This window comes from Cladophialophora carrionii (assembly GCF_000365165.1).
Source record: "Cladophialophora carrionii CBS 160.54 unplaced genomic scaffold supercont1.5, whole genome shotgun sequence".
Taxonomy (NCBI): domain Eukaryota; kingdom Fungi; phylum Ascomycota; class Eurotiomycetes; order Chaetothyriales; family Herpotrichiellaceae; genus Cladophialophora; species Cladophialophora carrionii.
Window position 1 is genome coordinate 946,559 of NW_008481830.1, and position 27,806 is coordinate 974,364.

General features: G+C 54.4%; 13 protein-coding genes across 13 annotated transcripts; 5 read left to right on the plus strand and 8 right to left on the minus strand.

Moving 5' to 3' along the window:
• Positions 1 to 130: 130 nt before the first annotated feature.
• On the minus strand, positions 131 to 1,783 carry G647_06159 (uncharacterized protein; the record flags this gene model as incomplete). Its single annotated transcript, XM_008730483.1, has 1 exon — positions 131 to 1,783. One exon carries the CDS (start codon positions 1,781 to 1,783, stop codon positions 131 to 133), a length of 1,653 nt encoding a protein of 550 aa, XP_008728705.1.
• Positions 1,784 to 2,497: 714 nt separating this feature from the next.
• Positions 2,498 to 3,254, minus strand: G647_06160 (uncharacterized protein; the record flags this gene model as incomplete). Its single annotated transcript, XM_008730484.1, has 3 exons — positions 2,498 to 2,672; positions 2,734 to 3,035; positions 3,090 to 3,254. The coding sequence occupies 3 exons, from the start codon at positions 3,252 to 3,254 to the stop codon at positions 2,498 to 2,500; spliced, it is 642 nt and encodes a 213-aa protein (XP_008728706.1).
• Positions 3,255 to 4,217: 963 nt separating this feature from the next.
• Positions 4,218 to 5,468, plus strand: G647_06161 (uncharacterized protein; the record flags this gene model as incomplete). Its single annotated transcript, XM_008730485.1, has 4 exons — positions 4,218 to 4,373; positions 4,471 to 4,544; positions 4,600 to 5,216; positions 5,293 to 5,468. 4 exons carry the CDS (start codon positions 4,218 to 4,220, stop codon positions 5,466 to 5,468), a joined length of 1,023 nt encoding a protein of 340 aa, XP_008728707.1.
• Positions 5,469 to 6,058: 590 nt separating this feature from the next.
• G647_06162 (uncharacterized protein) lies at positions 6,059 to 7,320 on the plus strand (the record flags this gene model as incomplete). Its single annotated transcript, XM_008730486.1, has 2 exons — positions 6,059 to 6,159; positions 6,216 to 7,320. 2 exons carry the CDS (start codon positions 6,059 to 6,061, stop codon positions 7,318 to 7,320), a joined length of 1,206 nt encoding a protein of 401 aa, XP_008728708.1.
• Positions 7,321 to 8,506: 1,186 nt separating this feature from the next.
• G647_06163 (uncharacterized protein) lies at positions 8,507 to 10,174 on the minus strand (the record flags this gene model as incomplete). Its single annotated transcript, XM_008730487.1, has 1 exon — positions 8,507 to 10,174. The coding sequence occupies one exon, from the start codon at positions 10,172 to 10,174 to the stop codon at positions 8,507 to 8,509; it is 1,668 nt and encodes a 555-aa protein (XP_008728709.1).
• A 714-nt stretch (positions 10,175 to 10,888) lies between these two features.
• Positions 10,889 to 11,239, plus strand: G647_06164 (uncharacterized protein; the record flags this gene model as incomplete). Its single annotated transcript, XM_008730488.1, has 1 exon — positions 10,889 to 11,239. The coding sequence occupies one exon, from the start codon at positions 10,889 to 10,891 to the stop codon at positions 11,237 to 11,239; it is 351 nt and encodes a 116-aa protein (XP_008728710.1).
• Positions 11,240 to 12,214: 975 nt separating this feature from the next.
• Positions 12,215 to 13,426, minus strand: G647_06165 (uncharacterized protein; the record flags this gene model as incomplete). Its single annotated transcript, XM_008730489.1, has 1 exon — positions 12,215 to 13,426. The coding sequence occupies one exon, from the start codon at positions 13,424 to 13,426 to the stop codon at positions 12,215 to 12,217; it is 1,212 nt and encodes a 403-aa protein (XP_008728711.1).
• Positions 13,427 to 14,013: 587 nt separating this feature from the next.
• Positions 14,014 to 15,846, minus strand: G647_06166 (uncharacterized protein; the record flags this gene model as incomplete). Its single annotated transcript, XM_008730490.1, has 6 exons — positions 14,014 to 14,241; positions 14,365 to 14,865; positions 14,915 to 15,072; positions 15,158 to 15,197; positions 15,254 to 15,423; positions 15,486 to 15,846. The coding sequence occupies 6 exons, from the start codon at positions 15,844 to 15,846 to the stop codon at positions 14,014 to 14,016; spliced, it is 1,458 nt and encodes a 485-aa protein (XP_008728712.1).
• An 831-nt stretch (positions 15,847 to 16,677) lies between these two features.
• Positions 16,678 to 17,753, plus strand: G647_06167 (uncharacterized protein; the record flags this gene model as incomplete). Its single annotated transcript, XM_008730491.1, has 2 exons — positions 16,678 to 16,840; positions 16,897 to 17,753. 2 exons carry the CDS (start codon positions 16,678 to 16,680, stop codon positions 17,751 to 17,753), a joined length of 1,020 nt encoding a protein of 339 aa, XP_008728713.1.
• A 22-nt stretch (positions 17,754 to 17,775) lies between these two features.
• Positions 17,776 to 19,161, minus strand: G647_06168 (uncharacterized protein; the record flags this gene model as incomplete). The annotated part of the gene is made up of 1 exon (XM_008730492.1): positions 17,776 to 19,161. One exon carries the CDS (start codon positions 19,159 to 19,161, stop codon positions 17,776 to 17,778), a length of 1,386 nt encoding a protein of 461 aa, XP_008728714.1.
• A 3,376-nt stretch (positions 19,162 to 22,537) lies between these two features.
• Positions 22,538 to 23,773, minus strand: G647_06169 (uncharacterized protein; the record flags this gene model as incomplete). Its single annotated transcript, XM_008730493.1, has 3 exons — positions 22,538 to 23,152; positions 23,216 to 23,528; positions 23,658 to 23,773. 3 exons carry the CDS (start codon positions 23,771 to 23,773, stop codon positions 22,538 to 22,540), a joined length of 1,044 nt encoding a protein of 347 aa, XP_008728715.1.
• An 815-nt stretch (positions 23,774 to 24,588) lies between these two features.
• On the plus strand, positions 24,589 to 26,075 carry G647_06170 (uncharacterized protein; the record flags this gene model as incomplete). The annotated part of the gene is made up of 2 exons (XM_008730494.1): positions 24,589 to 24,996; positions 25,137 to 26,075. 2 exons carry the CDS (start codon positions 24,589 to 24,591, stop codon positions 26,073 to 26,075), a joined length of 1,347 nt encoding a protein of 448 aa, XP_008728716.1.
• A 549-nt stretch (positions 26,076 to 26,624) lies between these two features.
• On the minus strand, positions 26,625 to 27,467 carry G647_06171 (uncharacterized protein; the record flags this gene model as incomplete). Its single annotated transcript, XM_008730495.1, has 2 exons — positions 26,625 to 27,044; positions 27,198 to 27,467. The coding sequence occupies 2 exons, from the start codon at positions 27,465 to 27,467 to the stop codon at positions 26,625 to 26,627; spliced, it is 690 nt and encodes a 229-aa protein (XP_008728717.1).
• Positions 27,468 to 27,806: the final 339 nt, after the last annotated feature.

Consider the following 27,806-nt stretch of genomic DNA (forward strand, 5'->3'; position numbering starts at 1 on the left):
GCATAAGTCGTATCAGCCATCTCAGCAAAGACAGATCAGTGAAGAGTGTGAATGGAGTCAATATAGTTCTGTCTGTATTTTATCCTGCCAACGCCGTCGCGATGCTCGAGAACAGACGGCTAGATGTACATCAGCACTGGAGATCGGCTGGCTGTTCACGGGAGGCTGCTGACAGCCTGGTGGCTTCGCGCTGTAGCTCCATCTTCTCATCCGCCGTCAAGTCGCTCTTCGCTTTGGGCACTCTTCCCCAGATCGCTACCAGGACCAGAGCTGTGCCGCCGCAAGCCACGCCGAACCAGAACGTGTTCTTGTAACTATCCCTCAGCCCAGATTCCTCCACTGTGTATGACTGAATAATGTCGCTGCAGCCCAGAAGGAGGGCAATTCCGAGCTGGAGGATGGAGTTGATCAAACCACCCGCCAAGCCCTGTCTTGCTTTGGGCAGTTGCGTCGTTATGAATACAGACATCAGGTTGTAGGCAAGATCGATCCCAACCGTCCCAAGGATGCATGACGGGAAGACCCAAGCCCAATAGTTCCCTCCCTCCGGAACTAAAGCGAGGAGCAACTCAGCTCCGATAGCCCCGAGACATGATAGTACCAAAAGTAGTCGACCGGGGACCAGGTGTAAGATAAATCCCACCACGGTACTTAGGATAAGTCCTCCCACCACCATTGGCGTCCACCATGCCACGACTTGCAGGGGGGTGGCCCCCATAATGTTCTGGAAGTATTGTGTGCCGTAGAGAAGGAGGATACCGACGTTACCGTAGAGAAACAACATTGCTATAACAAGCTGACTCATGCAGGGCACCGTGAAGATATCGGCGGGAAGCAAGGGAGATTTGGCCACCCAGCCTTCGACGTAGACAGCCGCAAAGAGCAGTATGCACCCGAGACAGAACAGTGTCGGGATGTACGGTGTTCGCCAGCGTTGTTCCGCATGTGCCGATTCAGTGATCGCAAAGACGACAAGGACCACGCCTGGTACTATCGTTGCAGCTCCCAGCCAATCCATTTGTATGTTGTTCTGTCGCCGTTCATGCCAATCGTTCTGTATAGACAGAATTGAGGTGATGAGGGTAATACCCACAAGGATTGCACCAAACCAGAAATACCATCCCCACGATAGAAATTGGCCGACTAGCCCTGCGAAGAAAATCCCGACGAAGAATCCAACGACGGCAGATGTCCCGTAAAGCGCAAAGACGATGTTCTTGCGTGGACCGGGCCGGTAGACACTGCCTATAAGCATCACGCCGGTAGGAAGATAGGCTGCGGCGCCCAGCCCTTGAAGCGCCCGGCAAAGATCCATCATGATCGGCGAAATACTGAACCCACAGACGATGCTCCAAATGAGCAGCCACGTCAAACCTCCGATGTACACTGGGTAGCCGCCATATTTGTCACCAAGTCTCCCGAAGACAAGCAGCGTGCTTGCAATGACTAGCGAAAACGCCGTGGCGGGCCAAACGCTTGAGGATTGGGGTATATCAAGGTCGAGTATGAGCGTCGGCAACAACACGTTGAAGCCAGAGACAAAATATTCGGTGATGATCTGGGACATGACAATGCTGAAGACGAACGCGATTTCCGCCCATATTGTCGTGAACGCAGGAGGTCGTTCTCGTCCTAGTCGTTGGATTCTAGCGTCCATGGACTCTTCCGTGTCTTGCTGAGTCGTGACTTTTTCGACTTCTAACGGATTGGCAGGATCAAACTCCGCCGACTGTCTAGTGGAGATTGGGGTCCCATCATTGGACGAGGCGTCCGTTTCCAACATGGTATTGTGACTGAATTGGTGCCGGCAGGTGAAGCAGCGAAGCCCGGATTTATGAAGAGGAAGAAAGGGAAATAACGAGGGCGATGAGGTTTGATGGAAAGGTGGTTAACAGGAGGGGTATCCGAACATATTCAGACCTTCAGACGATTCCGAGGTAAGAGTAGATTTTGAACGGCGGCATTGGTGAGAAACTGCAGAGAAAAGGCACTGTACCTCACCTGTGTTGCGAGTGGCATTAATGTACACCATCCAAAGTGTCGGAAACGTGCCCCCGGGATATCTCGAGCGCCACCCGTGATCTTGGAAACAAGCAGATAGACGAAGAGCCGTCGAATCATCCTTGCAGCACGTGGCTCATGATGCCTGGAGAGCCCACAAGACAGACTCAATGGCGAAGATTGTGCTCACACCGACCTCATTAAAATGCGGATGAGGATGTAATCAGGCCTTGGCAGACGCTGAGCTCCGCGGTTTCCTCCGGCTTCTCCGTGAAATCCGGCTCGTCCGCGAAATGAGTGCGTCTGTGACTGTGGGTAAGTGACAACAGGACACCGGGCGCATGTTAGGCTTCGCAGTGGTATTAGGAACTGTGTTTTCGCTACGACTGTCATCAGAACTATGTTGTTCACAACGAGTTGCCCTTTACCACCCAAATCGGCCGCAATCTTGACACCCATCCAAAGCTCATTTCTTGCACGAAGTATACCATGGACCTCAAACAACCACCGGTTCCGGCTTCTGTTCATCTGCTATTCCCTCTTGCTCTTTCTGGTGAACCGCGGTTGACGACGATGTGCTGGTCGTGGGGGCTGCCCTTTGGCTCAGCTCCTCCTTTCTTTGACGACGGAGACCCATTCCGAAGGTGACCAAGGTGACGGCAAAGAGCGCGCTACCGACCATGTTAGCAGACAGTAATCAAGATATTCCAGGGTGCGGAGTGTTAGACTCACAATTCAAGACCACTGAGTCCAGCAGCTGTTCCTGCAAATGCAATCCCGGCTCTTCTGTTGCTGCGTCGCGGATGGCTCTGCAGTCCGACATCCGAAGGTCCAAATGGAGCATGCCAAAAACCATAGCCACTCGGCGGCCCTCCACGGTGATGGGCGGACCAGCCTGATAGCAGCGCTAGGCTCACCAGCCAGAGGAAGGTTCCCGCACTCTCGAGGACAAGAACGGTCCAACGGTTGTATAGAGCAGGGCTGCGGGACAAGGCGACGAAATAATAGGCGAAGACCAGAAGTGTGACAGAAGCCTTGTACAGAGTTAGCGGGGGTAAACGATAAGAGACCGCAAAGTACTAGCTTACGGTGAACAGAGCAATGCCAAATCCTGGCGCGCCGCCCCAAATGCCAGTGGCAGCGGCAGTAAAGGCGAGGACCAGGATTGCAACAACAGCCCTGGCGCAACCGATTATGTTCGACCACTGCGGCATGGGCACAACGGGCCGGCGACTGTCGAGCGCAGCAGCCATCCTGACTGAAGTCGAAGTTGAGAAGCGGGAAACCGGCCGGATTTGTGGCTGCTCAGGATGTAGATCAGTCATCTGCCTCGGACAGGACTCGGAGAAGCGGTATCAGCAGAAGTCTGAGGGAAGTATCAAACCAGCAGGTCACACAGGTATAGTCCATTCGACCGTTCTTTGTTGCCTCATGTTTGCAGGTGACCACGTAGCGACGGTTGCGGACATTGTCCTGGACAACGGACAAAGAATGCAGGGCCTGATGCAGATGCACAGAACAGCCTCGCCGAGCAAGGGCCACTCCGAGTACTAAATGATTTTGCTGTAATGTGGATCCCGTGTATCATCAGACCGAAGCAATTCGTCAAACCTTGAGCTTGGGACAAAGCCATTGTCTTCTCAGCATGGACAGGGCAGATCCTGGGAGTTGAAGCAAACGCATCCTAGCGAAGCCGCCACCAGCCGTGTCAGTAGCGTAGCTTCAAGCGCGGTTGTATTGTCATCAGCACATCGCACAGCGACATCACGAACGAATAAGTGAGGAAAGTGTGGCTGCAATCTGCCTAGAAGCGACAGCTGCTTCTTCCTTCATCGGAGCTTGACTGTGTCGCGTATCTGGTTGAGACTCGACATTCGACGACAATGGCACTGCTGTGAAGGAAATTCGTACTAGCAGGTGTTGACGAAGAGTTCAGTCCAATGGAGACCTCACAAACTAATTAGCACCTGCTCTGGAGGAAGAACCAGTCCAATATGAGAAGTTCAGACGGCAAAGAAACGCTCCCTGGGAGACCGGATTTCTTATCCGTGGCCGGGGATAGCTTTCTAATGACATCAGCAACGGCGATTGCATCGGTCAGTCCGCTGATCTGAGTCTCTTGCTCGTAGAGTACAATTCCGAGGCTCATACCTCTCCACGCAACGGTCGGGCTAGAACCAATACTCAAATACTTTTCTCACCACCAGTAACGGGCCATGTTGTCCAAATGCACCAGGCAATCCGCGACGAGGCTAGGTCAAATATCACGCCACATCGGTAGTCAAAGAAGGTCGCTGGTGGGATACACGAAAACGCAGTTTGCATTGAACACTGGGACGGAGATCCCAGCTATAGGCTTCGGAACGTGGCAGGTAAGCCTTGACCCTGACATAAGCTGGTGTGAAGTCGGAGACAATTATGCCATCGGCAAAAGCACGAAACTTACTCCAAGGTGTACTCTGGCAATAGGACAAAGAGGCACAAGAGGACGCCGTAGCTGAAGCATTGAGAGTAGGCTACAGACACATTGATACAGCGCGAGTGTGAGTGATTCTCTCGCCTGGCTTTGTGAAGCCTCTCATTTTTGACCTTGAACAGATATGGCACCGAAACGGGCGTGGCGAAAGGCATCAAGAAGAGCGGCATTCCCAGAAGCGACATATTCATCACGACGAAGCTTTGGAATAACTCGCATCATCCAGATGACGTCGAGAAAGCATGCGATGCTTCGCTGAAGGACCTCCAAACGGACTACCTGGATCTGTTTCTCATGCATTGGCCCTCACCATTCGCCCGAGGCGATAAGCTGATGCCCAAGAAGGACGACAAGATCATCCCAGGCGACTCCGACTATGTTGACACGTACAGGGCAATGGAGAAGCTTGTTGCGAGTGGAAAATGTCGCGCAATAGGAATATCCAACTTCTCCAAAGCAGAGTTAGAAAGGCTCCTCAAGGAGACCTCCATTGTGCCAGCCGCACATCAACTTGAAATGCATCCATACCTCAGTCAGCCAGACTTCGCGGCGTTTCATAAGTCGAAAGGCATTCATATCACCCAGTACTCTCCCTTCGGCAACCAAAACGAGATCTACGACAAGGGCAAGAACATGGGCAAACTCATCGACGACCCAGTCTTGACAGACATTGGAAGGAAATACGGCAAGAGCGGTGCGCAAGTCGCACTCGCATGGGGTATCGCCAGAGGCCACTCAGGTGAGTGCTCCCACATACGCAGCACCCCCCAATCCCTGGATCGTCTCGATGTTCGTCCTGTCTACTAATAGCCAAGCAGTCATTCCCAAATCAAAAACGCCGTCACGAATCAAGGCGAACTTTGAGGGCGACTTCAAGCTGGATGCAGATGACGTCAAGAAGGTCGATGCGCTCGACAAGAAGATGAGGTTCAACGACCCATCAGAATCGTTCAGGTGGAATTTCTACGCTGATCTGGATGGGAAGAAGTAAATGGGCGTGGGGATGTTCATATAGTGTCATCGAGACCCAAATACTCGTACAGCTTTTGGACGCCGAGCTGAAACTGGAGTATGCTCGGCGCAGACTCAAAAGAGGCATGTTTGCCACTCAACTGTCAGAGCCGCGTAGTGAGCCGGAAGAATGTGTGGGTATCGTGTCACCCATCCGATTTGAATGGCCGATTCGAAAAGTTCGGTGTGCACAGCCGCGCAGCTTCCCCTGTGAGTAATTTGTGGGAAGAATTTGTGCCTCCGCAAAGAATTTGTGCAGCCTAGGGCAACGTTGCAGTTTGTTTCTGGTGTTTCAGCGCTTCTTGGATTACGTAGTTACTCTTTCTTCCTTCGCTCAATTCCGGGCCAGCCGTGCGTGCGTGCCGTCTCGGATGAGCCGAAGCAGCGTCCGGATGACAGGAGGCCTTCGGGTCATATGTCCATCTTTGTGAGACGACAAGAAGGCCAAGCCACTCTGCTTCACTCGGCGGGAATGGAGGCGTAATTTCTACAGCGGACGGAGTACATAATAATGCGTCCATGAAGTTCTGGTCTCCCCACCAAATTGTGTCGCGTGCTCACTTACCACAAATGGCACCGCCGGCCAAAACCATCAACAGCTTCGCTTCAGGCGTGAGGCATGTCTCAAAACGCCTGATTGCATCTTATGTGATTGATTGGATTCTGATCCTGTAGGTTTTGACACTCGCGCTCACTATCGAAGAATGCAGACTGACTGATGCATCAGAGCAACCGCTGGCGTCGGGATTGCCTTGTCAAAAATCCACGGAAACAAACACCACTTCTCCCTTCAAGACCCAAACATCTCCTTTCCCTATCACGATGACACCGTCACCGTCCCTGTTTTGATAGTCATAGCGGTCATCGCGCCTGCAATCATCACAGCAGCAATCTCCTTACTGTTCGTCCCCGGTCCGACCGCCGACAGGACGACCCCGAAAGCATTGATCTGGCGCAGAAAGCTCTGGGAGTGGAATGCAGCATGGATGGGCCTCGGTGTTGCGCTGTCAGGCGCTTTTGTTATCACCGAGGGTCTGAAAGACCTCGCGGGCAAGCCTCGACCCTTCCTGCTGGCTGTGTGCGACCCCGACTTGAGCCCTGAATCCATACGCCGATATCAGGTTGGCGGATTCGGCACGTCCTTGGAATCTGCTGTCCCGATTGTCGTCGACTGGCGCATCTGCCGACAGACAGACCAAGGCAAGCTGCGTAACGCATTCGCTAGCTGGCCGTCCGGCCACTCCAGCTTCATCTGGGCGGGCATGCTCTACCTCTGCTTGTTTGTCTGTGCCAAATTCGCCGTCCAGATCCCTTTCCTGTCGCCGGGCTCTGACAGTCTGCGATACATCTCGACGTTCGATGAAGAAACAGACGGCGACGCCGGAGCGAGAAAGAACTCGCATTCGACCTCCTCTTCCCGAATCCACCCCCCTCGCAATCAAGCAGCAGCGCCTCCAATATATCTTCTTATCATTGCATTCATCCCTATTGCAACTGCCTTGTTTGTTTCAACCTCTCGTTGGTTCGACTATCGCCATCACGGGTTCGACATCATCTCGGGCTCTATCTTGGGCATATTCACTGCGTGGCTCGGTTTCCGGTGGTACCATTTGCCCATCCAAGGAGGATCTGGGTGGGCCTGGGGCGCTCGTAGCCGAGCTCGTGCGTTCTGGTTGGGTGTTGGACGCCCCGGCTATGTGGGAGACGAAGGGTGGGAGGCTGCAAGGATTGACATGCACCCTCGCGATATGCAAAGCCGCAGATTCGTCACAGGACCTGGTTTGGCTGATCAGCGGGAATCAACAGAAATGACTGCCTCAGATCGAGTCTAGGAATTCACTGCGAAGCAGCGACACGAAAATGAGCAGCATGTAGGTGAAGTTGGTTGCATATCTTAGTGTTAGCGTTTTAGCAGGATCTGCATAGTATAGGGTATATCGGTATGGCATAACATTGGTCCATAGAGCAACTAAAACTTCCACTTGCCACTCTTCTGGAGAGGCGCGGGCGTTGCTGAAAACATCACACTCAATCATGAAACTTGAGCTGCGATAGAGCCGCGAAAACAACACGCCGCCCTTAGACGAAAACTGCTCGAGCTCTGTTCTAATCCAGTGTCATTGGGCTTCACCAGATCGCGCCGCTTTTATCCGAATGCTCGCGATTCACTCGCCACTGGTTACAGTGACTTCCACCCATCTCTCCCTCACTTTCTATTCACCTCACCTTGGCCGGCTCTCATCCTCCTGCAGTTTCGTATGCACGCGCTCATCCCATTCTCTTCTACGGGAACTATGCTTCAACAATCGCCAGTATGAACCTTTCCTGGCCCCAGCGCCGTCTCTTTCATGCGGCGATGGGTGGAAATCAACTCGTCGCTCATTTACCAGCAGTCACGTCCTCTGTCCTTCGCAGAGCCTAGTACGGACCAACACGTGCCTGCCCTCAAGACACAGGAGATGTGGGACGACGTCCTCTCCGCGACGACGGATATTATGGCTTCGTCCACCTACTACAATTGATCGTGCTAACCTTGGAGTCGACCCGAGAACAATACCTAAATCGTGTACACCAATATCCCCCAGATGTAAGAACGACCTGGCCGTTACCAGTAATAATCAAGGCATTACCTTGATGTACGACTTCATCTCCCCGCCGCGAGACTTCAACCTTGCCGTCTTGACCAATACCACGGTGAGAACCTACAAGACCTCTTCTCCGAATCATTCGGCTGGGGGTGTCCCTACATTGGCCACCGCGGCCATAAAACTGGCCGTGAGCACGACTGCCGTCGACTTTTCTTTCCTTCCAGCCATTGTATTGGACGATGTCGGTATGCCAACCGGTGGGACGAGATGCCTACGCCGTATTTCTCCCGTAGGTCGTCCCTGTCACCTACATGTTCCTTGCCATGGCGATGACATGCGGGCCATGTAAAGACGACTCCAGTATGAAGGTCATGAAATCTTGGGGCAAGGTGGGCGCCGAGGTTTCTGAGCCGGCGTACTGGTGAGTGGTCTAAATACCCAGAATTCTTCCGCCCCATTCCCCTATAATACTCGCGTTCTTCCCCCTCGTTACTTTGGTCTTTTCCTTCTTCAACAGTTTACCTGTCGATGGATCGTACACTGCCGGTCGGATCACTTCGACCTTATACCCTGTTCCGTAGTACTGGCCTGCACGTGCCTTGGAATCCTGTTCCTGTTTGAGTCTTGCCATCGCACGAGCCGTGAGTGGTCGAGTGGGAAGTGGCGTGCCCGGTGGGTTGCCTTGGCGGAATGCTTCCACGTGCCGATGAAAGGCAACGTCAGCCTTGATCTCCGATATTTGATCTGTCGTTAAGCAGAGAAGCGGGTTGACATTGGCAGATTCTCTCGGGAACACAGGGTTTCTGAAAGACGACGGCGTCCCAAGGTTCGGACTCGTATCGGTCGACGCGGAAGGGGGTCGGTAAACATAATTCGGGACCTCATCTCGGATTCTTTCACACGTCCAACAATAACACGATTCCGAATCAGCGCTGTCGTCAATCCACGTCTGCGTGAGATCGAGCTTTTCCGTGCTATCACTGATGAGGTCCAGTTGCTCTTGGCGTGACTCTTCACCCTCCATCGCCACAAGGGCGTCGCCGCCAAACGTCGCATTACTAGACGAGGCAAAAGCCATGGGGTAGAGCATATGGGTCCGCCATACCAGTTCCAGGGCAGGGTCGGCCTTGACACGGGCGAACCATATCGAGGCGCGCAACCCTGTGGCTTCAGGCAGAGCTGCATACCGGGCGAGTGCTCGAGCGAGGGTCCCTTCCAGGGAAGGTGAGCGCAGCCAGAGAAGAGCATGCATCTGCGGTATGAAGTTGGCGCCATCCAAAAGGTCGTGCACAGCAGAGGCCAAGTCGATGGAAAAGACCATATGTGGGTCCAGATTGCTGTAAGGGGGAGGGTCCCTCAGATAGACTAAGATATCTGGACTCTGAGTCGTGGTGGTGGTGAAGAGCTTTTGCGCAGCGGCCGGCGGCCTGTAGGTGCAGGTATCGACGTCGATCACGGCAAGGATCGCCTCCCACGGCATAGGTATTTCCAAGAGTTTCGGGGAACCGTGAGCCAGGTTGTCGTCGCGGTACGAAGCCGGATGGTTCATATAGGCGTACCACACCATCAGTACATCCAGAGGAGGCAGGTAATCGGCGGTGATGGCGGCGTGGTGGGCGCTGCTGTTGGCGCCATATCTGTGGTAGGCGGCCGCGTGTCGGAGAAGGGATTCGATGTTCTCGAACCAGATTTGAAAGCGGGAAATGGCCAGGCGGACGACGGTGTCCCATCGCTGGCTCGCCTGTGCGCCTTCGGGTTCAGTTTTCGACTTCTCTGGTGCTTGTGCGTTCGAATAGGTCGGCACATCGAGTATGTCGAGTTTGTGGGTGGTGGTGACGGCGTCCTTGAACTTCAAGAAACACTCGATAAGGACCAGGTTCGCGGCGAGGTGACCCGGGGTGGGGTAGCCTCGAACCGATCCCTGTTCTGCATTTTCCAGCGACGGAGTGATCGAGTCGCGGAATATCGACGGGTCAGGGATGACTGTTTTTGGGTGTTTCGCCGACGCCGACGTCGTCCAGCTCGGGGAGTGGGATAACTCCCATAGGTGAGGATCGAGATCGGGCTCGGATCTGCGATTATCCCGTCTCCGGAACATGCTGTACACAGTACTGGGGTAGGAATTGAGAGTGGCTGGACGTCGATTTCTGGAGAAGAAGGAGATCGAAGAGCTTACCTTTCCTAAACATCCCTTGTTGGTTTCTTAGTTGATCCGTCAGCCTCAGCCATAGCATATCTTGGCATGCTGAAGTGCCCAGTCTCGACAGTGCGCGGGAGGCGGGGCATTCCTGCGGGGGCTACTGTGGTTACTGTACTCCGTACAGTGCGGTACCATGGTAGGGGAGCCTGGGGGCCATGGCTAGGAGGATCACGGTGTTCTCGAAGCGGGAGCTTTGGTAACTCGTACGAGTAATCTGGTCCTGGCTCGAGCCTGGGCATTGACAGAGCCTCGGGCTCAATCCGGCAGGGTCCAGGGTGTCCGGGGCGGGCGCGAGCAGTTCTTTCTACCAGTACGAGGTACGAGGTACGAGTACCTTACGGAGTACGAAATATGAGTGCGAGTAGTCCGCCGTACTCCTCGTCTCCCCGCCATGACATCACCACCTCACTCACCTCCCACTCACCCACCACTCACTTACTCCTTGTAGTGCCTGTATAGGTAGGCGACGCGTGAACCGTCGTGACCGTCGACCCGTCCGAAATCGTACCAAGTTAGTTCGTCCCCAAGGTAGCCTTGCATTTTTGAAGCTTTCACTACATAACTGTAAACTCCAACCTACACGTTAGCCACGACAGTCCCACAGTGCCTAACATGTCAACCTCACACCAACACCCCCCAAAGCCGTCTCTGCCCAAATTCGAACCCCTCCCACCCACCAACATCCTCAACCGCGTCATCAACGGCCTCCTTGCACCGCTTTTCTACCTCTTCTTCACGCTCATCACAAGCATCGTGGTCGTGCCCGTCTACGTCATCATTGACAACTTCAAGCATGGCGGCGGTAAGCACGGCGGCGGCAAGAGCTTCGCAAAGCATGAGTCTGAGCAGTGTCAGTATCAGTATCAGTATCCAGGTCAGCCGCCCCAACGGACCAACAAGGCTTCTACCTTTTTGAGAGAGTACGGCCGGAGTCATTCAGCCGCCACGTCAAAGGACGATTGAGGGGAGCAGATTATGAGCGCATTGCAGTGCTCTCAGTGTATAATTAGGTCCCTTGAAGGTGCTGCGGGCGCTGGACGTGGTCACACGTTGACCGGTTCGCAGCGCCACGGACCCGCAGTCGGAAGCCCTTGCAGTGCAGTGCAGTACAGTCGCAGTGCAGTGCAGAACAGTCGCAGTGCAGTGCAGTACAGTCGCAGTGCAGTGCAGAACAGTCGCAGTGCAGTGCCATTGGAAATGTGCCGTGCTGTGCTTGCCGGATAGTCATCCTGTCGCAGCTTGCACTCTCCTCGATGGAATAAATGGCCCCCGGGGGGGAAGCCGGGCAATCTCACCGGCTCCCCGGCGATAGTGCGACGCCCTCTACGCGAACGAGCCGCAAGTCTGTTTCGAGAAGTGTGACGCGGGCCACGCATTTCATCCGGAGCGAGAGGCCACAGACGTCGAATCACTTACCGTATCGAGCAAAATACAGGATGGTGGATTCAGGTGCCGGGGGATCAAATAGCTGTCGTCGAGTGAGGATCATGGTGGTATATAAATCACACCCAAGCACCGTCCCACGCCCGACATGCTCGGATGATAGCCTCTGAGAAGAAGCGGACCGCGATGAAGACGGGAAAGCGACTTGACCGTGACTGTGACCGTGACCGTGACCGTGACCGTGACCGTGACCGTGACCATAACGACTGACCTCTGGCCAGAGAAAAGCGGCAGAGTTCGTTCCAGCAGTGCATCATCATCATCGGTCCCTCTCGCAGCCAGGTCAACGCTGTATGTAGCTGCGGCTCACTGTCTGAGTTTCTGATGGAGATACAATCGACCATGTATATTCGCTGGCCTGGCCTTTGAGAACATACACCCATACCCACAGTAAGCTGGGGGTACTCATCTAAAGTAAGCAGCAAGCCATCATATAATGCATAATTTCACATTCACGACATACGTAGCAAGCACTGTATACTGCACCCTTGACCGTCAATGCGCCGTCCCGTTGATGACCTTCCCATTAGCATCCCCATAGGCCTTTGCACTTTCTTCTCCCTCCCTCCTGCTCAACCCATTCGCCTGGCTACCCTTCCCATCCCTATCCTCATCCTCTACCCGCCCATCCAACCCCCTCTCATCCTCATAATCGACAGCAAAGCTAAACCCCTCGTCAAAATGCAACCGCCAGTAAAGATCCCAAATCCGCGTCGTGATCGGCCCGACGGTCCCATCGCCCACAGCTTTCCCATCGAGCTTAGTAATAGGCATGATTCCGCCAGCAGTAGTGCACATGAAGATCTCGTCCGCCTCGTAAGCCATGCGCAGGGGGACTTTGTCAAGGACATAGGCGACGCCCAGACGACGACAGCACTCAAAGACACTCTCCCTGGTGACGCCCTCGAGGACGCCCTTGCGCGGCGTGTAGAGCGTGGAATTTTTGATGATGACGATGTTGAAGCCCGAGCCTTCGGTAATATTGACGTCGACGTTGTTGTCGACTTGACGCACACCTTCACTTGAACTCACGTCGCCCTCGCGCTCGCTTACGCTCCCGCTTGCGCTCACGCTCACATCCGTAAGGAAAGGATATCCCGCGCCACGGTCCCCCGCCTCGAACATCCCCCTCGTAAGATCCCCCCACTGGAGATTCTTGACCGTGGGATCCATACACGCAGGCGGGGTCCGGTACACCGAGCGCGCGACCACGGCACTCCCGCTCCCCTCGCACTGCACCTGCGGACTCATGACCCACACGTACGGCACGATGAACATGTACAGGTTATTCGACAGGCCCGCCACTTCCGCGGCCGTGAGACCTCTCACGCCCGTGAGGCCGCGCGTGACGATGATCTCGACAAAGGCGTCGCGGATGCCCGAGCGCGCGAGCATGGCGCAGAGGGTGCGTTTGATGGCTGCGCGGGAGAGCGGTGCGCGGAGACGTAATTTGGCGCATGACCGCTCCAGGCGCGCCAGGTGGTCGTCGAGCCGGAAGAAGCGCCCCGCCCAGACAGAGGGCACGTCGTAGGTCAGGTCGCTGTGCAGGAAACCCTGGTCCAGCATGGGGATGTGGGCTTCGTGGATCGGATACACGCCGTGCTGGATCCACGCGATGCCCTTGGCGAAGGGGTTGGTCGGTTGTCTGGCTTCCAGGTCGCGGAGGCGGGATTGGTAGGCCGAGAAGATCTGGTCCATGGTTGTCATTTTGGTGGTGGTGGTTGCTGTCGTCCGTTTGTTAGTATTAGTGTGTGTGTGGGTGTAAGTATATTTGAACTCCGTATCTGTGTGTATACCTTCTACCGACAACACTGGTACTTGACTTCGGGGATAAAAGGTCGTCGTGGTTGTGACGCTGATGGTCGTTTTCGAGTCTTATACTTCAATCGCTCAGAGGGGTAGGTAAGTAAGTTACTGACTGTACTGTGCAGATCTCCGAGGTACACTCGGCCAATAGCCAAGTTGATTCTTACCTGCCAATCTGGGAAATTCCTATGGCGGCAAACAGCGCGGCTCTCATCGGCTGCTCTTGTGAATACCATGACTTGTGACTTGACGGGATGAAGTCACATATAGACTCTTCACAGCACAGTACTGTAGGTTGATGCTGATGCTGATGCTGATGCTAACGCCCACGAAGTAGGATAAAGACGCCCTTAGCGATCGCTTCATCGTGCGAGGGCGACGGGTTGGAGCCTGATCCAGATACTGATCACTCTCAATCACTTCGTCCTTGATCGTGGCGGCAATCACCAAAATATACCTTACCGCCCTACGTAACAGCCGTAAAGCTCTCATTTCACGCATCCTGAAAGGTGTACCAAGTGTCCCCTTCTTTGCCTTAGGAAATAAGCATACAGCCCTGCTGCCGTAAATACTGCTACAGTACTCAAGAGGACTGGATACTGGAATTGTCGCGGCGACGACCAGACGATGGTCGTGACATAGGAGAGCAGTTCGAACAGATTCTGCAATGTTGCTTCCGTGGAGGAGAACGAGCCACGTTGGGGACCTTGGACTTCCTAGAAGAGGTTTGTCAGTCACATTACAGCATCGTTTGTGCACGTCAACTTCGTCAGCCACAAATCGAAGCCGTTATATGCACACCAGCTCTAGGCAAGCCAATCTCGTCTACCCACACGTACCTGCTGAATGATGAACTGCGCACACAGATCATAACCCCACAGACCAATTCGACTCAAAATCGTCCCGGCCACTAATCCCGAAGCCGCCACGATCGGTTTCTTCTCAACCCAGAAGAAACTCACTGCTCCGCCTAGCCAAGCGACCTGCCAACTGAGAAACCACATGCCAGCTCGGTTTGCGCCGATCTTGTGCATCAGAAGTGGAGCAATCCACGTGGCTGACAGTTCGAACATGGTGGATACCGAACGCACAAGACCAACGGCGAAAGAAGTGTAGCCGGCCGAGACAAGGTATGTGATTTGTTGGCCAGACATGCTCAGAACCGTAAAGTAGAGGAGCGATAACGACAGAGAAGGGAGGAAGGCTGGATGGTGGGAGTAATGTTTGAGATCTCGAAATGGAGCCAGTAGTTGCTTTGCGGAAACACGGACGGTCTGATCGGAGCTTCTCGAAGCAGATTGGATCTTTGGAGCCTGGAGCTGAGGGACTGCGCCGTAGACCTTTGTCCACTCTCAGTAGCCACTTGACCCATTCTGACTCTCGACGTACCTGGGCTATGGCGAAGTATTCTATCGGAGCAGCAACGGCGTTGGTCGCCAGGATCAGAAATATGGCTGCATTCCTCGATGCCCCGTCAATGAGCGCAATAACTAGAGGACCCCCAAGCTTGCAGACGAGATCGATGCGCCGCATGCTGGCATTGAGACCTAAGGTGGTGCCAAATACTGCATCAGATCCTCATGGCGAAAAGCGGCCTAGTAAGTGATGTGTACGTAAGGGAAGAGCACATACTTTGCAAACTACGCTCGTCGTGCTGAGCAATTTCGACCACCTGCAATGTTCCCCTTTAGTGATATATGTGCAAATGGTGCTAAGAGTCCGACGTACCCAGTCGCGTTCGACAGCAACGAGGTTGAGGACCGAGCAAGGCTTTTCAATGCATGAAAGTAGGACTAGTACGGAGAAGATTGCCAACTTTGCCGACACCGTTATGGTGTGGTAGGCGGATAGTGCCCAGAAACCAACACATGACAGAAGGACCGCGATGCGTGCAGCGACTGTCGAGACACAGCTTGTTAGATTGTGCTTGGTGACATTGGTGAGCCGTATAAGGTCTTACCAATGGAGAGCCTGACAACGGGAAGTCGGGGTCTCTGGTCGACCGCATATCCGATGCTTGATGCGAGGAGGATAGCAGATGCGGACCGCAAAAGAGCATAGACGGACAGCTGCAGGAGAGTTTGTGGAAAGATGGTGGCCAGGAACAAGACAGCCCCGAATTCAAACGATCGTGAGTTCCACGTCGACAGGAAATGAGACACGTAGAGCCGACGGGCAATGCGTCGAGGCACCTCAGGCTCGGACTCAGGGTCGTCGTCTGGCTGGTATATCATAGGTTCCATCTCAGTCGGCGCGGTCTCTTCGATGGTGGAAAGTTCAACGGCATCGTTCGCTGCGTTGCTGTCAGGGGCTGGGATCATGGCGACGCAGAAGACCATCAACGAGGGTCCGAGGGAGGCAGAGTTGACCGCAAAGGTTCTTCGCATACACGGACAAGCTGTCGTTGCGACCTGCTGATTGCCAGCTTAAAAATAACGACCAAAGGATACTCGTTCCCGGGCGATCAGGATCCGCAGTACATCAGGAAGCAGGGAGGTAAGTGTTTACGTAAAGGATGCTTGGTAGACCGACCGGTTTCGGACGAAGGCATGGCAGCAGCGTTGTTCAAGGGCAAGCGTCCTCTGAGGTGTGATGTGAAGCGTCAATGGAAAGAAGGGGCTGGGAACTGCTTCTAGAGTCAGGCTGCTGGCTCAGCCAACAGACAGCCTGGCGATGGCGACAATATGACGAGGATGAGGATGAGGATGAGGATGATCTCTCAAATTTACATCGTATCCAGTTGTTGTGTTGTTGTCAAGAGCGTAGTCACGGAGTGGTGAGGAGTGGGTGAGGTGAAGAAGAAAGATGGACGAGCACCGACATCGCGATGACCCATAGCGCTAAGCTGTTTCGAGGCAATTTTACGCCGTTACAGAGCCATACAGCCGCAACGTGTCTCAGCAAGTGGAAAACCGTATAACTTACCGGGTGTATGCTTCGCGTGGAGACCGCGAACTGCAAACGGTCAAAATTACGCCCAACAGCGATCATCAGCGATTATCATAGTAATTGGTACCCCGTCCAGTATGACACGAGCAGCTGGCAGCTCGAAGTTCGAGTACAAGACCAGATGGCCGTTTCATACTTCTCCTCTTCGGCTCCAAATTCATTGATATTTTAGGACTCACGTTTCCTTCGGCTGGTATTGAACCATGCCTCCGACCGCGACATGGACCAAAATCTGCGAAAGCGATGCTCTTCGCAGATCGTCGCAGACCCTGACCGTCGTGAATGGCGCGGTATACATCTTCGGGGGCGAACTACGCCCTCGAGAACCTGTAGAGTCGTCCGTGTATCGGATCCCGAAGAGGCAGGGTATGTAGGCTGCAGTTCCTGTCAGAGGGCCTTGACACATTTGACACTGCGAGTAGACGCGGACATCGACACCTTCTTGTCAGCATCGGCCGATAATGCCCCCCAAGCAAGAGTGGGAGCCACCTCCACAGCGCTCCACGGGAAGATCTATGTCTTTTCTGGCCGCGGAGGCGTAGCAGTGGCACCTATCGAGGAGAACGGAGCATTCTGGGTTCTCGATACGACGGCCAAAGTCTGGTCGCAGGTCCTGCCCCGAGATCCTGCTAGTCCACGGCCAGCGGGCCGCAGCTACCACGCCATGACGAATGATGGGCAGGACACCATATTTGTCCATGCGGGCTGTCCCGAAAAGGGCCGTCTGAGCGACCTTTGGGCTTTCAACGTTGTGGAACGGACATGGCGGGAGTTGCCTGCTGCACCGGCACCGGATCGAGGAGGCACGTCGATCGCCTACACTCAAGGGAAGCTGTATCGCATGAATGGTTTCGATGGCAAGACCGAACAAGGGGGCGCGCTGGACGTGTTCGATCCACAGACCAATTCGTGGCAGACTGTTGGATTTGACGCAGATGGGAACCAGGGGCCCGGTCCTCGGAGCGTGAGTTGTCTTCTCTCGGTCGTTGTGGATAACCAGCCATGCCTCATCACGATGTTCGGAGAGCACGACCCAAGCAGCTTGGGACATCAGGGTGCCGGAAAAATGCTCGATGATGTGTGGATATTTGCGATCCACTCTCAGAAATGGAAGAAGCTCACGTTCGAGGGAGGAGGCGAAAAGCCGTGCCCTAGAGGGTGGTTCGATGCCGATGTTGCTGGAGAGACAGAGGTGGTGATCCACGGCGGTCTAGCAGAGTCGAACCAGAGACTCGGAGATATGTGGCTGTTAGATCTCGGCGTGGGTATGCAATCTTAGCCAGACAGGCACCGGTCATCTGTCAAGATAGTGACACCTTGTTAACGAAGAAGTCTCCTTGATGCTGGTCATAGCCATACAGCAGGACATCAAAAGCATGATGAATGTCGTATAGTATTGTTTTGGGGGTGTTCTCCGATATCGCCAGCACCACCAGTAGGATCCTTCGAGAACAGTGCCATTCCTCCGCCATCAGAGCAACTATCCTCTTGGCGAGGTGAGTCGGTAGGTGAGAATTCTCATAGCCACGCCCGCATACTTCCAGGCGGGGCCAGACAACGTCTAGGATGTAGTTGAAGTATGTCGTCGATGGCATGTTGTATGAGAGCTGCAACAGAATCTCGGAGAGACTGTACCCATACACATCCACCACATTGGATATCGTCGGGTCGATGCCGTCGATCGTGTCGACAACCCCGCGTAGAATGGCGCCGTTGAGGTTCTGGTCGACCACTGCCCCTTGCAAAGCGGTCGCGTTCTCGAAGATGAGCTTGCACAGGAGGTAGTACAGGTGGTTCATCAAGCGTCGGTGATTCACGAGCTTCTCCACGCTTGGATCTGGCGACATGATGCCCCCTGCATTCGCATGCCTCCCAGAACCTGCTTCCTCTGCGGCCACCCTACTTCTCCAGACCTCAAGTCGCCTTCTCTGGATGTCAAGTAACGCGAGCAAGTGACTGGGTGCGATCGAACTGAGCTCAGGGCCGTCGATTCCTGCCAGTGCATGCGGCCTCTGCACCGAACTATTCACCAGCCTTTGAGCCCGAGAGCCTGGAGCTGGCAAGCTCTCCGAAACGTTCTGCACGGCGGTCGTGCAATGGTAGACTACCATTCTTCTCCTGAGTTCCATGGTTTTGAGCATGATATCATGCAGCAAGTCGTCCGGAGACAGTCCCACAATGCAATGCAAATATATGTCCTCGTCTTCCGAAGTCGAAGCAAAGTGTTCCGCGCCTGAGTCGGACTCGTTGTAACCAGCCACTAGCTCCAAGGACTCTGACGGGCGGTGTGAGATACGTAGACGATACCACAGCTGCAATGCAATATCGCCAGTATGCGACCTCGTGATGTCGTGTCGGCGTCTCCGTACGAACTCGGCTGTCTCGAGTACCGCGAGCCGGAAACGAAAGTGGTCCGTTGACGCGTGCTGGTAGTAGGCAAGGAGGATCTTGCCAATGAGAATGAGGGACGGATCTTGGGGCTCGAGGCTCTGCTCCTGCGTCGCGGCAAGCTCACAATACTGCCGCGCATGATAGTTGTGCAGGGTATTCGGCCTTGGGCTGGCAGTTGACCTTCTCGTGTCGCCAACCACATTGCGCCGCGTCAAGCATGCGTCGAGCGTTGAGAGATTGGACGCTGCAAGGCAGAGGATGGCATATTGAAGGAAGGCACAGTCCAGTGCTTGCATGTTAAAGCTGTGCAGCGAGGCAGGAAGAGTTGCTTTTACTTGCCTGTCAAAATGATGGAAGTAGACCACGTCCGGCTGGGCAAGCGAAAGGTCTGCTCGGGCGAGCGGCAGAAGCGACTCAGGCAGAGCAGTAGCAGGAGCTCGTGGGTGAATGCTTAATGTACTGTCCGGCCGATTCCTCGCTGTCTGGTTCCCAGGGTCGACGACAATAAAGTCACTGTCATAGATGCAATCCAATCGAAGCCGTCGACAAGCCTGGCACGCGGGTTTGCTTTCATCGCACTACCATCGAGTTAGCCAGCCACAGAAAGCATGTCCGATACCAGATAGCAGCTCGCGATGAACGAACTCGTTTGCTGCGTCGACGACAAGTTCCGCATCCTTTCCTGCTTCGGCTGATCTGGCGTCGGGTGGGAGCAGATGTGGTCGACGAGTCTGGTGGCATCGGCTTGCAGTGCTGAGCCACTTGATTGACTCTTAGCCTGAGGATCAATCTGCTTTGAGGCGGACGAGTGATTGTCAATATTTGCGGAATCAAGGTGCGACAAGGAGTCCAGTTGTCGTGGGGCTTACACAGTCACACAAGCTCATCCTAAGAGCTCGAACAGGCCCGAGTTGTGCGTGTCACCCGCGTTTGCTCAGCAGTAATCCATCCCACTTACTGGTGGTAGGCTCAGTAGGATACGATTCTGCCCCAAGCTTTCATTTCATGCCTCACTTTCGGCGGCCTCCTTTCCAGAAGAGCCAGACGAAATCGTCGCCACATCTCGTACTGACACAGTAGGCAAGTGTCCTCGCTTTGTATCGTGCCCGGTATCGATCAACCATCTACTGGTCTCAGGTGACGATTGCAGTGACCTTCGCCGTCATTGTCAACAACTTGTCTTCGTCTAACATTGGCTAATCACTTCGCCTGCATTTGGCCGAGTGCCCCGGCACCTGTCTAGCCATCTGTCAAGTAACTCTTACACTACTACCAGCATACATGCGCCATCGCCGGGCTCAATGGTAAAATGACCCCGTGCTGGTCTCCTGGCAGAATTGGTCGCACGCGAGGCAGCTGCAGACGCAACAGATGCAGCATTCTTCCTCGTCCCACCCGCCGCGAAGGTGAGCATCCGTCCCTGTCTCAAGGAAGGTTGCGCCTGTGGAGAGCCCATGTCGCTAGAGGATGGGACCAGCGTAGAAGTTATGTCGACAGCTTGGGCCGACGGACCGGCGTGGGGCGGAGTGGGTGACCTATACGGGACCTTATATGGTGCTTTTATATACGCACGCTCGGGGATTCGAGGCATGCCCTCTTCTTCTGTAAAAGTCGTCGTTTTCTGAATGTATGAGCAGGTCGATATCTGGCCTAGGCCCTCTTCAGCCATCTTCACAAAATCCTGTGGCCGAGATGTTTCTGTATATACACGGATAGCGGAGTTCGATAGATTTCTGAACCTCGCTGAGTTGTCGGTCGATAACCTGCCCTCAATGTTCAGGCCTCTGGAGTGGTTGAAATGGGTAGCCGCAGATGGAACGTGGTAGCCGGGGAGAAGTGTATATACTCGCACCGAAGCAGTCGTTTTGGTCTGGACGAATGGTGCGTTTGAATGCCTTCGCATTTGTTCACTGCGCAGTGGATGCTCGAGCGTGGCCTGCGCCATCACTCCGTTCCTTCACGCGAAGCGGTGATCATCGACCTTCAGATCGAATCAAACGTCTCCGTTGCACTGCTGGTGCCCCGTCCAGTAAACGCCTCGCCGTTCATCATGCCATAGACAAACATTCGCCAGTTAGCTTGTAGTATGATCGTACCTTCCAAAGAACAAGAGGAACACTACATCCATAGAGGATCGCAATGATATCGTCCGGGCTTCTTTCAGGCGGACACAAGGCGAGACAAACACGGTCCTCATTCTTCGCGTCGATAGTCGCCAAAGTCCGGCCCCAAATGACCTCTTGGACACGGCTCAGGAATTCATGGGTCTTCAGGAGAAAACTGGTCCGATGTCGTCCCTGGTACCTTGTCGGAAGGCAAACTGGCAGGCTCTTCCATACCACTCTGGCACGGCTTTCCCCTCGGAGCTGCGATCTGCGACCAGTGATCGCCAGAATGGACCGGGCGCAGGGTCATTCATATCTTTCCATCCACCTATGTCCATCCATCCCTATGGGAGACTTCCGTTCATCGATCAGGTCTTCCACCGCATTGCGATGCCGACGTCCCGGCTGCCATTTTCGATGTTGGCCAGTCGCTTTGATATCATCGATCCAAAGGTGGGACTCCATACATCTGCACCCAAATGTGGCCCAGATTTGTCCTCCATCCCGGTCCTCTCGTCGGGAGTAATGATTCTTGAGCTCGGCGAGCCTCCTGTTTCACTCTCTTCGGGTTTTCGCTATCCTGGGTTGGGCTGTGCCTCATCCGGTTTGGGGCTATGAGGTCCTCTCCTACCTGAACCTGTAGGTTGAGGCTGTAGTGGTGAGGATAGGTCATTTCCAAGGCTGAAATGTACCACGATTGCGGTGTGAGATATGGGCTGCAAGTGCACGTAGCCGCAAGCAAGTCAGACGTGATTCGCAGCCGTAAATACTAATCAAGATAGCAGAGGATCTGAATTGAGAGAGCAGTGTGGTCGCAATGCAAACAGCTGCCGAGTGCCTGGACGGGATCCTTGCCTGCACTATATTCCGTCCTCATTTACGGACTCGGTTAAAGCGAGGGAATGACAGAACGAATCGACAAGACGACAGCCAGAAGAGGGAGGGGATACAGTAGGACATGAATGATTTGATCCAGGCAATGCAGGAGAGAGAACAGGCGCTGGCGCATGCGCAGTAGAAGTCGACGAGAGGTGTTCGAATCGTTGGCTGCTGCTTTGCGTCGCCTCTGCTCCGAGAAGCCCCTTCCAGTCTCCATCACCTGAGCCCAAGAAGCCAGGTCCGGAGACTGATGCCTCGACGGTAACCATTTGGGTGAGAAGGGTTGATAGCATGAGACTGCTGTTGATGGCACGTCAGTCTGAATCAGCTCGCGATGCCCGCGATGCCCGTCAACCACCAATCCAACAGCCAACACATTTGAGACTGTAGCCCGCATGCAAATACCAGTACCACACGAAAGCTCGGTGGTGCATGTTCAAGATACACTCGCCTGCGCGTCTTCCAGGCGAAAGCCACATCAAGATGCAGTATTCCTTCGAAGTCGTGAGATCTCCACCGCTTCGACTGCGACGATGGTATTCGGTGACCGGGAAGCGAGGGCAGCTGATCGCAGGGATTGCACTGCGGTGGCGTGCTATTCCCATTGACTTCCCGTAGGCTTCGACTAGGATCGATCAGTCGCAGGGACAGCTTCAAGTCAGATGCTTGAAGAGGCCTCTAACTGCGTTCATATCGACGGTCCTCCAGCTGCACCCACAATCTTCAAGCTAGACTTGCCTTGCCTGGTCTCTTCGATCTGGGTATAAGCCAACCAGTAGCGGTTGGGATGCCACTCAACGGCTGGGATGCCACTTGTGCCTGTCGCGATCGTGTGGACCACGTCACCGGTCTCGGCATGGTATATCTCAAAGCCCGAGCTAAGGCCCTCCCCACCACCAGATCCCATCTCTTCGCTTGCGCCCACGAGATACCGACCGTCCCACGACCAGCTGAGACCGCGGATCGCGCCGGAGCTGGCGTTGGACACTGTCCGGCGACACACCCAGTCCGTGGTGTCCCAGAGGGAGATCATGGCGTCCGAACCACCGACAGCCATGTATTTACCGTTGGGACAGTAGGAAATGGCGGTGCAGGAGGAGGTGTGGGCGGCTATGGTATGTAGGGTCGCCATGGACGGGTAGTCGAGGATCTTGACAGAGCCATCTCCCTGTGTGATGATGAGATCCGCGGGAGGGTATGCGTTGGAGAAGGTCGTCTGGTTGGTTTGCTGGTTCTGCTTGTGGCGAGACAGGATGTGCGGCGACGAGGGTATCGCGGTCGAGATGGGGATGAGCACGTCGCCCTGAGGTGGGTGTTAGTTGCCGTGGACGGTGGCGGCCAAGATAGCTTAGGGGATTCAACGCACCTTCGTCCCCGCCAGCAGTACGCTTCCATCGACGCTCCAGCTTAAGGTGAATGGTTCTCCGCCCACGTCCAGTTTGCTCACGCAGGTCTTTGTCCGCGTGTCCCAGAAGCGCACTGTCCCGTCTGACGCGCAGCTGGCCAACTCAAACTCTCGCACGGGATTGAACAGGACTTTCTCCACAGCGTGTCCATGACCTCTGAGTTCAATTTGACTGCGTGGGCTTGTCCGTTCCACATTCCACACCCTGATACTCTTGTCATTGGCGCCGGTTGCGATCAATCCGCCCGATGCATTCCATGAGATAGTTCGGTGGCTGTGAGGCACAAGGAGAACGAATCAGCCGCCATGTGTCATGTGTCATTGTCATGTCGTTAAGGGGGATCTTTCGGCTCGTGGATAAGACAGGTTCGTGTGCATTTACTTGCAGACGACGGGTACGTACATGGTCGGGACCGCGGTACGGGTGGCAGGATCGGTGTACTGCTGTGTCTTTAGCAGACTGAACTGGGTTCCGAACTTGTCGCGGCCGAGGTGCTTGCGCTGGCTGATAGGTGCCATGTCGGCGCAGTCAACATTTGTGGTGGCGGAACGAAGGACAGACGATGCATCGAGAATCTCGGTCAAGTCCCAGCATTCACCGATGACGAGGCTGAGGCCGCCGCCAAAACTCACCGGGACGAGGCTACGTCACGTGCTACTCAGCCGCCAGCAGCCGACAGTTGGCCTGACAGCGCCAAGGGGTGTCATGGATCGTAACCCCTTGCGTAAAGTACCGTATTGTTTACATAGGCCTCTGTAACTATATAGTCAGGTCTGCCCACAGACCCCTTAGAATTCATCATGTCCTCCGAAAGAGTCGCAGCAGGGGGACGACTACGAGTATCCATCCTTGAACCCGTCAAATGAAACTTAGCGCTAACCAATGCAAGATATGAGCGGCGGTACGGAGTATTCCTTCTGTACTTACGCGGCAGTTGCTAACCTGTTTCAACCATTACCCCCTACTTGATCCAGAGCATTTCCATGCATAGCTGTCGCGGCTGTGTAGAGTTGCGGCGACCAGGAAGCGTGTTTGCTCCGCGAGACGAGTTCAATCACAGACTAAGGTAGGTACGAGTAACCAGGTCCGGCGTCGATCCCCCCGGGATTGGGATGAGGGTGACGCGGCCCCGGCGCTCACCTGCTCGCCCCCAGCTCGAGCGAGACAAGCAGTCAAGGTGCCGCGCGTCATGGTCAGCAGCACAGTTCCCATCATAAACGGCGTCAAGTACCTTAGCAGCAAGAAAAGCAAACGACAAAGAGGCTAGGTAATTACTCTTCCAACCGCAACCGCCAAATAGGTATTCTTTGTCACTCACAATATCGTACCCACCATGGGTGTTACGTTATGGCGACACCTCTCGAAGCTCATTGCCAACCAGCCTCGAGCTGCTCTCGTGAAGGGAAGCGCCCTGATCTTACTTTTCTTGACCATTGTTTCCACAGTGACAGTGGTCAAGTATTCGGCTTCAAACGTTCATACAGCAACAACAACAACAACACCAACGGCCGAATATGCTGTTATCAAGTCTAATTTCGCCGATCCATGCCTGCTGAGTGTGGATGGCATGTTCTACGCGTTCGCCACGCGACCGGATCCATCATTACATGTCCAGGTGGCAAGTGCGAAGGATATATCAGATTGGACATTGCATGAAGGATATGATGCCCTGCCGATCCTACCCAGATGGGCGCTACAAGAAGGTGATGCTGCCGTGTGGGCGCCACAGGTTGTGCAACGGGTAAGTAAGTCCAGATGAGTCGAATGGTACTCCATATTGTGGCTTGCTAGGAGCGTTCACCGCTCACTCGCCGGGATTGATTGCTCCTCCTTGAAAGCGCAGCTGATACGTACGTACTGGACTGACTGCGTGAGTGCAAGCCCGATGGCAGCTTTGTTCTCTACTTTTCGGCATCGTGGAACGCCGACAGTCGCTTCCATTGCGTCGGCGCGGCGACTTCTCCCAACGTGACAGGCCCGTACACACCGGCGGAAGAGCCACTTACCTGTCCTTTCAGTCAAGGCGGCGCGATCGACCCGACTTTCATCTACGACCCGCGAAAGAACATGTCGTTTGTGGTCTACAAGAACGATGGCAACGCAATAGGCGCTGGGGGAGCTTGCGGGAACGGCAACTGGCCCAACACACCCACTTCCTTTCAATTCAACATCGTCGACAACGAGGACTATACCACACGCATCGGAAATGATACGTGGACCCCCGTGGGGAATGCCAGTTGGGTTTTGTTCAGCGATCGCAGCGACGGACCCAACATAGAAAGTCCTCAGATATTCTACAGGGGGCACGCAACGGGCAGATTCGCCGCCGCCGGCGACGACTCGGCATACCATCTCATCTACAACGCCGGCTGCTACGCGGATGAGTCGTATCGCATCGAGCATATCGTCTGCCGCGCCACTCAACTGAACGCGGTCTCCACGCACTGGACCACCCATGATCCCACATACGTCCCTTTTTTCCGGGATTGCAACTTCGGCGCCATGAAACCCGAAACTTACACATCCTGGGGCCAATCGTTCCTGGGACTAAAGGACAGTATCGACAACCACTACGATCTGCTGTTGAAGTCGGGAACATTCAGGCAGCCGGATGGAAGTGCCGTCGAGCTTTACGCACCTGGTGGGCCTGCGGTCAGTCAAGACGGAGCATATATGGCTTTCCACGCCGATATCAACCGGGACTGGTATGAAGGTAAAGTATGCTCGGGCTGTAGGATTCGGGCTTTGTTCATCGCCGAATTGGAATATGGCAATAAAGGCACAGGACTGAAAGTCAAAAGACTGATAAAAGCAATCTGAAAGACTTGAGTTAGAGCATGCACAATGCATCATCGGCTGAGAATGTACAAGGCAGGTGAGGATAGTCCGGTGGACTGCCACTATTCTCTCTGGACCTATTACGGCTTGTTCAAACGGTCCCGAGGCCTCTCTCGAAGTCAAAAAATCATTGAAAACTGATATCTCTGATAGGGACGGTGGCTCGCTTGAAGGCAGCACGGCCTGGATGACCCCGCGTGTGAGCATAGTCATCTTTTATATCAAAGCCATGTCACAACTTTGACCTTTCTGTCTACAGCCTATCCGTGGTGTTGACCGCAGTCCTACCCCGCGCCTTCTTCCAGCTCAGACCGAATTGCAATCCGTTTTCTCCAGGTCTAGGAGGCCATGGAAAGCTCCTCCTTCTTGCATCGCATCGCATCAAAGCGACGGCGACTGACCATTTGCTCCTCATCAAGCTAGAGCAGCTCGGGTGCAGCGTACTCTGGTCGATATTGTACTCAACCCCTGTGTTTCTCCATCTGCTCCGAACTGCCCACAACGAACCCCCTGGATGTGGACTGCACCTCCTTATACCTGTCCCACTGCCACAGCAGTGCCGCTTTTATCTTCCACATGTCCTGCCAGCACGTCATGGTCATGGTCACGACGAGCCTCACCAGCATCCTGCTTGCTTCTGTTCCAGTACCAGAGCGACAGGATCACGATATAAATCAAGCCGACCACCCCAGCCGCAGCGCTGTAACCCTTCTCTCCGCCCGGAGTGTTATTGGCCAAGACGATGCCCGTGGCGCCGTTCACAATGGCCGCGACCATCAACAGTCGTCCAAGCCAGACATGGGATGTCCGGAACCAAGGGTTGAACGTGCGACCCTGCGATCTGCCGCGCTTGTACAGGATGTGATGCCACTGGCCGAGAACAGGTTGGAGCAAGAATAGAGCCGTGACGATGGTGCCGAGAATCCCATGGCCCCATTCGTCATTGTACACCTAGAGCCGCGGGCGCGCGCCACCAGTCAGTCTAAATAGCCATTCAGTCGACCGAGGGTGGGGGTTTGTTTTGAAAGAAACAAGGTGGGATTTCCCTTCCCGTATCTTCCATGGGAACGGATACACTAAAGCAAGAGGTTCGTCTGCACATACCGAGTTGTGAATGATACAGACCCAGACCCCGACGCCGAATCCGGAGACAAGCATTCCCAGCCCCAAGACCTGGCAGCAGACGTGGATTCTGAGAAGCGTTTTTCCACTGACCACGCCGTCGAGCAGTCTCCAGCAGATCGAGCCGAAGGGGAAAATCAGGATGACCGTGACGCCCATCAGGATGCCGTGGACTTTGTCGGAAAGGTGCTTTGTTGCTGGTGGTGCAGCGCGTGACAGAAGGTGGCTTTCATGGCTGGCAGTGCCAGACATGTCTGAAGCCGACATTGCCAACACATCCAAATTGTCTGCGACAAGGAGAAGGAGAAGGAGAAGGAAACGGAATGGACTTGAATTGTACTTCATCGCTGCAGCAGGGAGAAAGTGCTCGACCTCGAGAGTCTAAAGGCAAAACTTCAAGCAAACAGATACTCAGTGTGGCGCAACAGGGGGGAAAGAAATCGATCCCAGAGAGCGCCGATGGCGCTCCTTTTGTGCCGCTCACCCTCAACGAAAACCTGTAAAGGTCCCGTTTCTGTGGTCACGGAGGGTTGACTCGTTTGGTGGATAGCGCGATACACGATGGCATAATATCGAACCCGCACTCCTCTG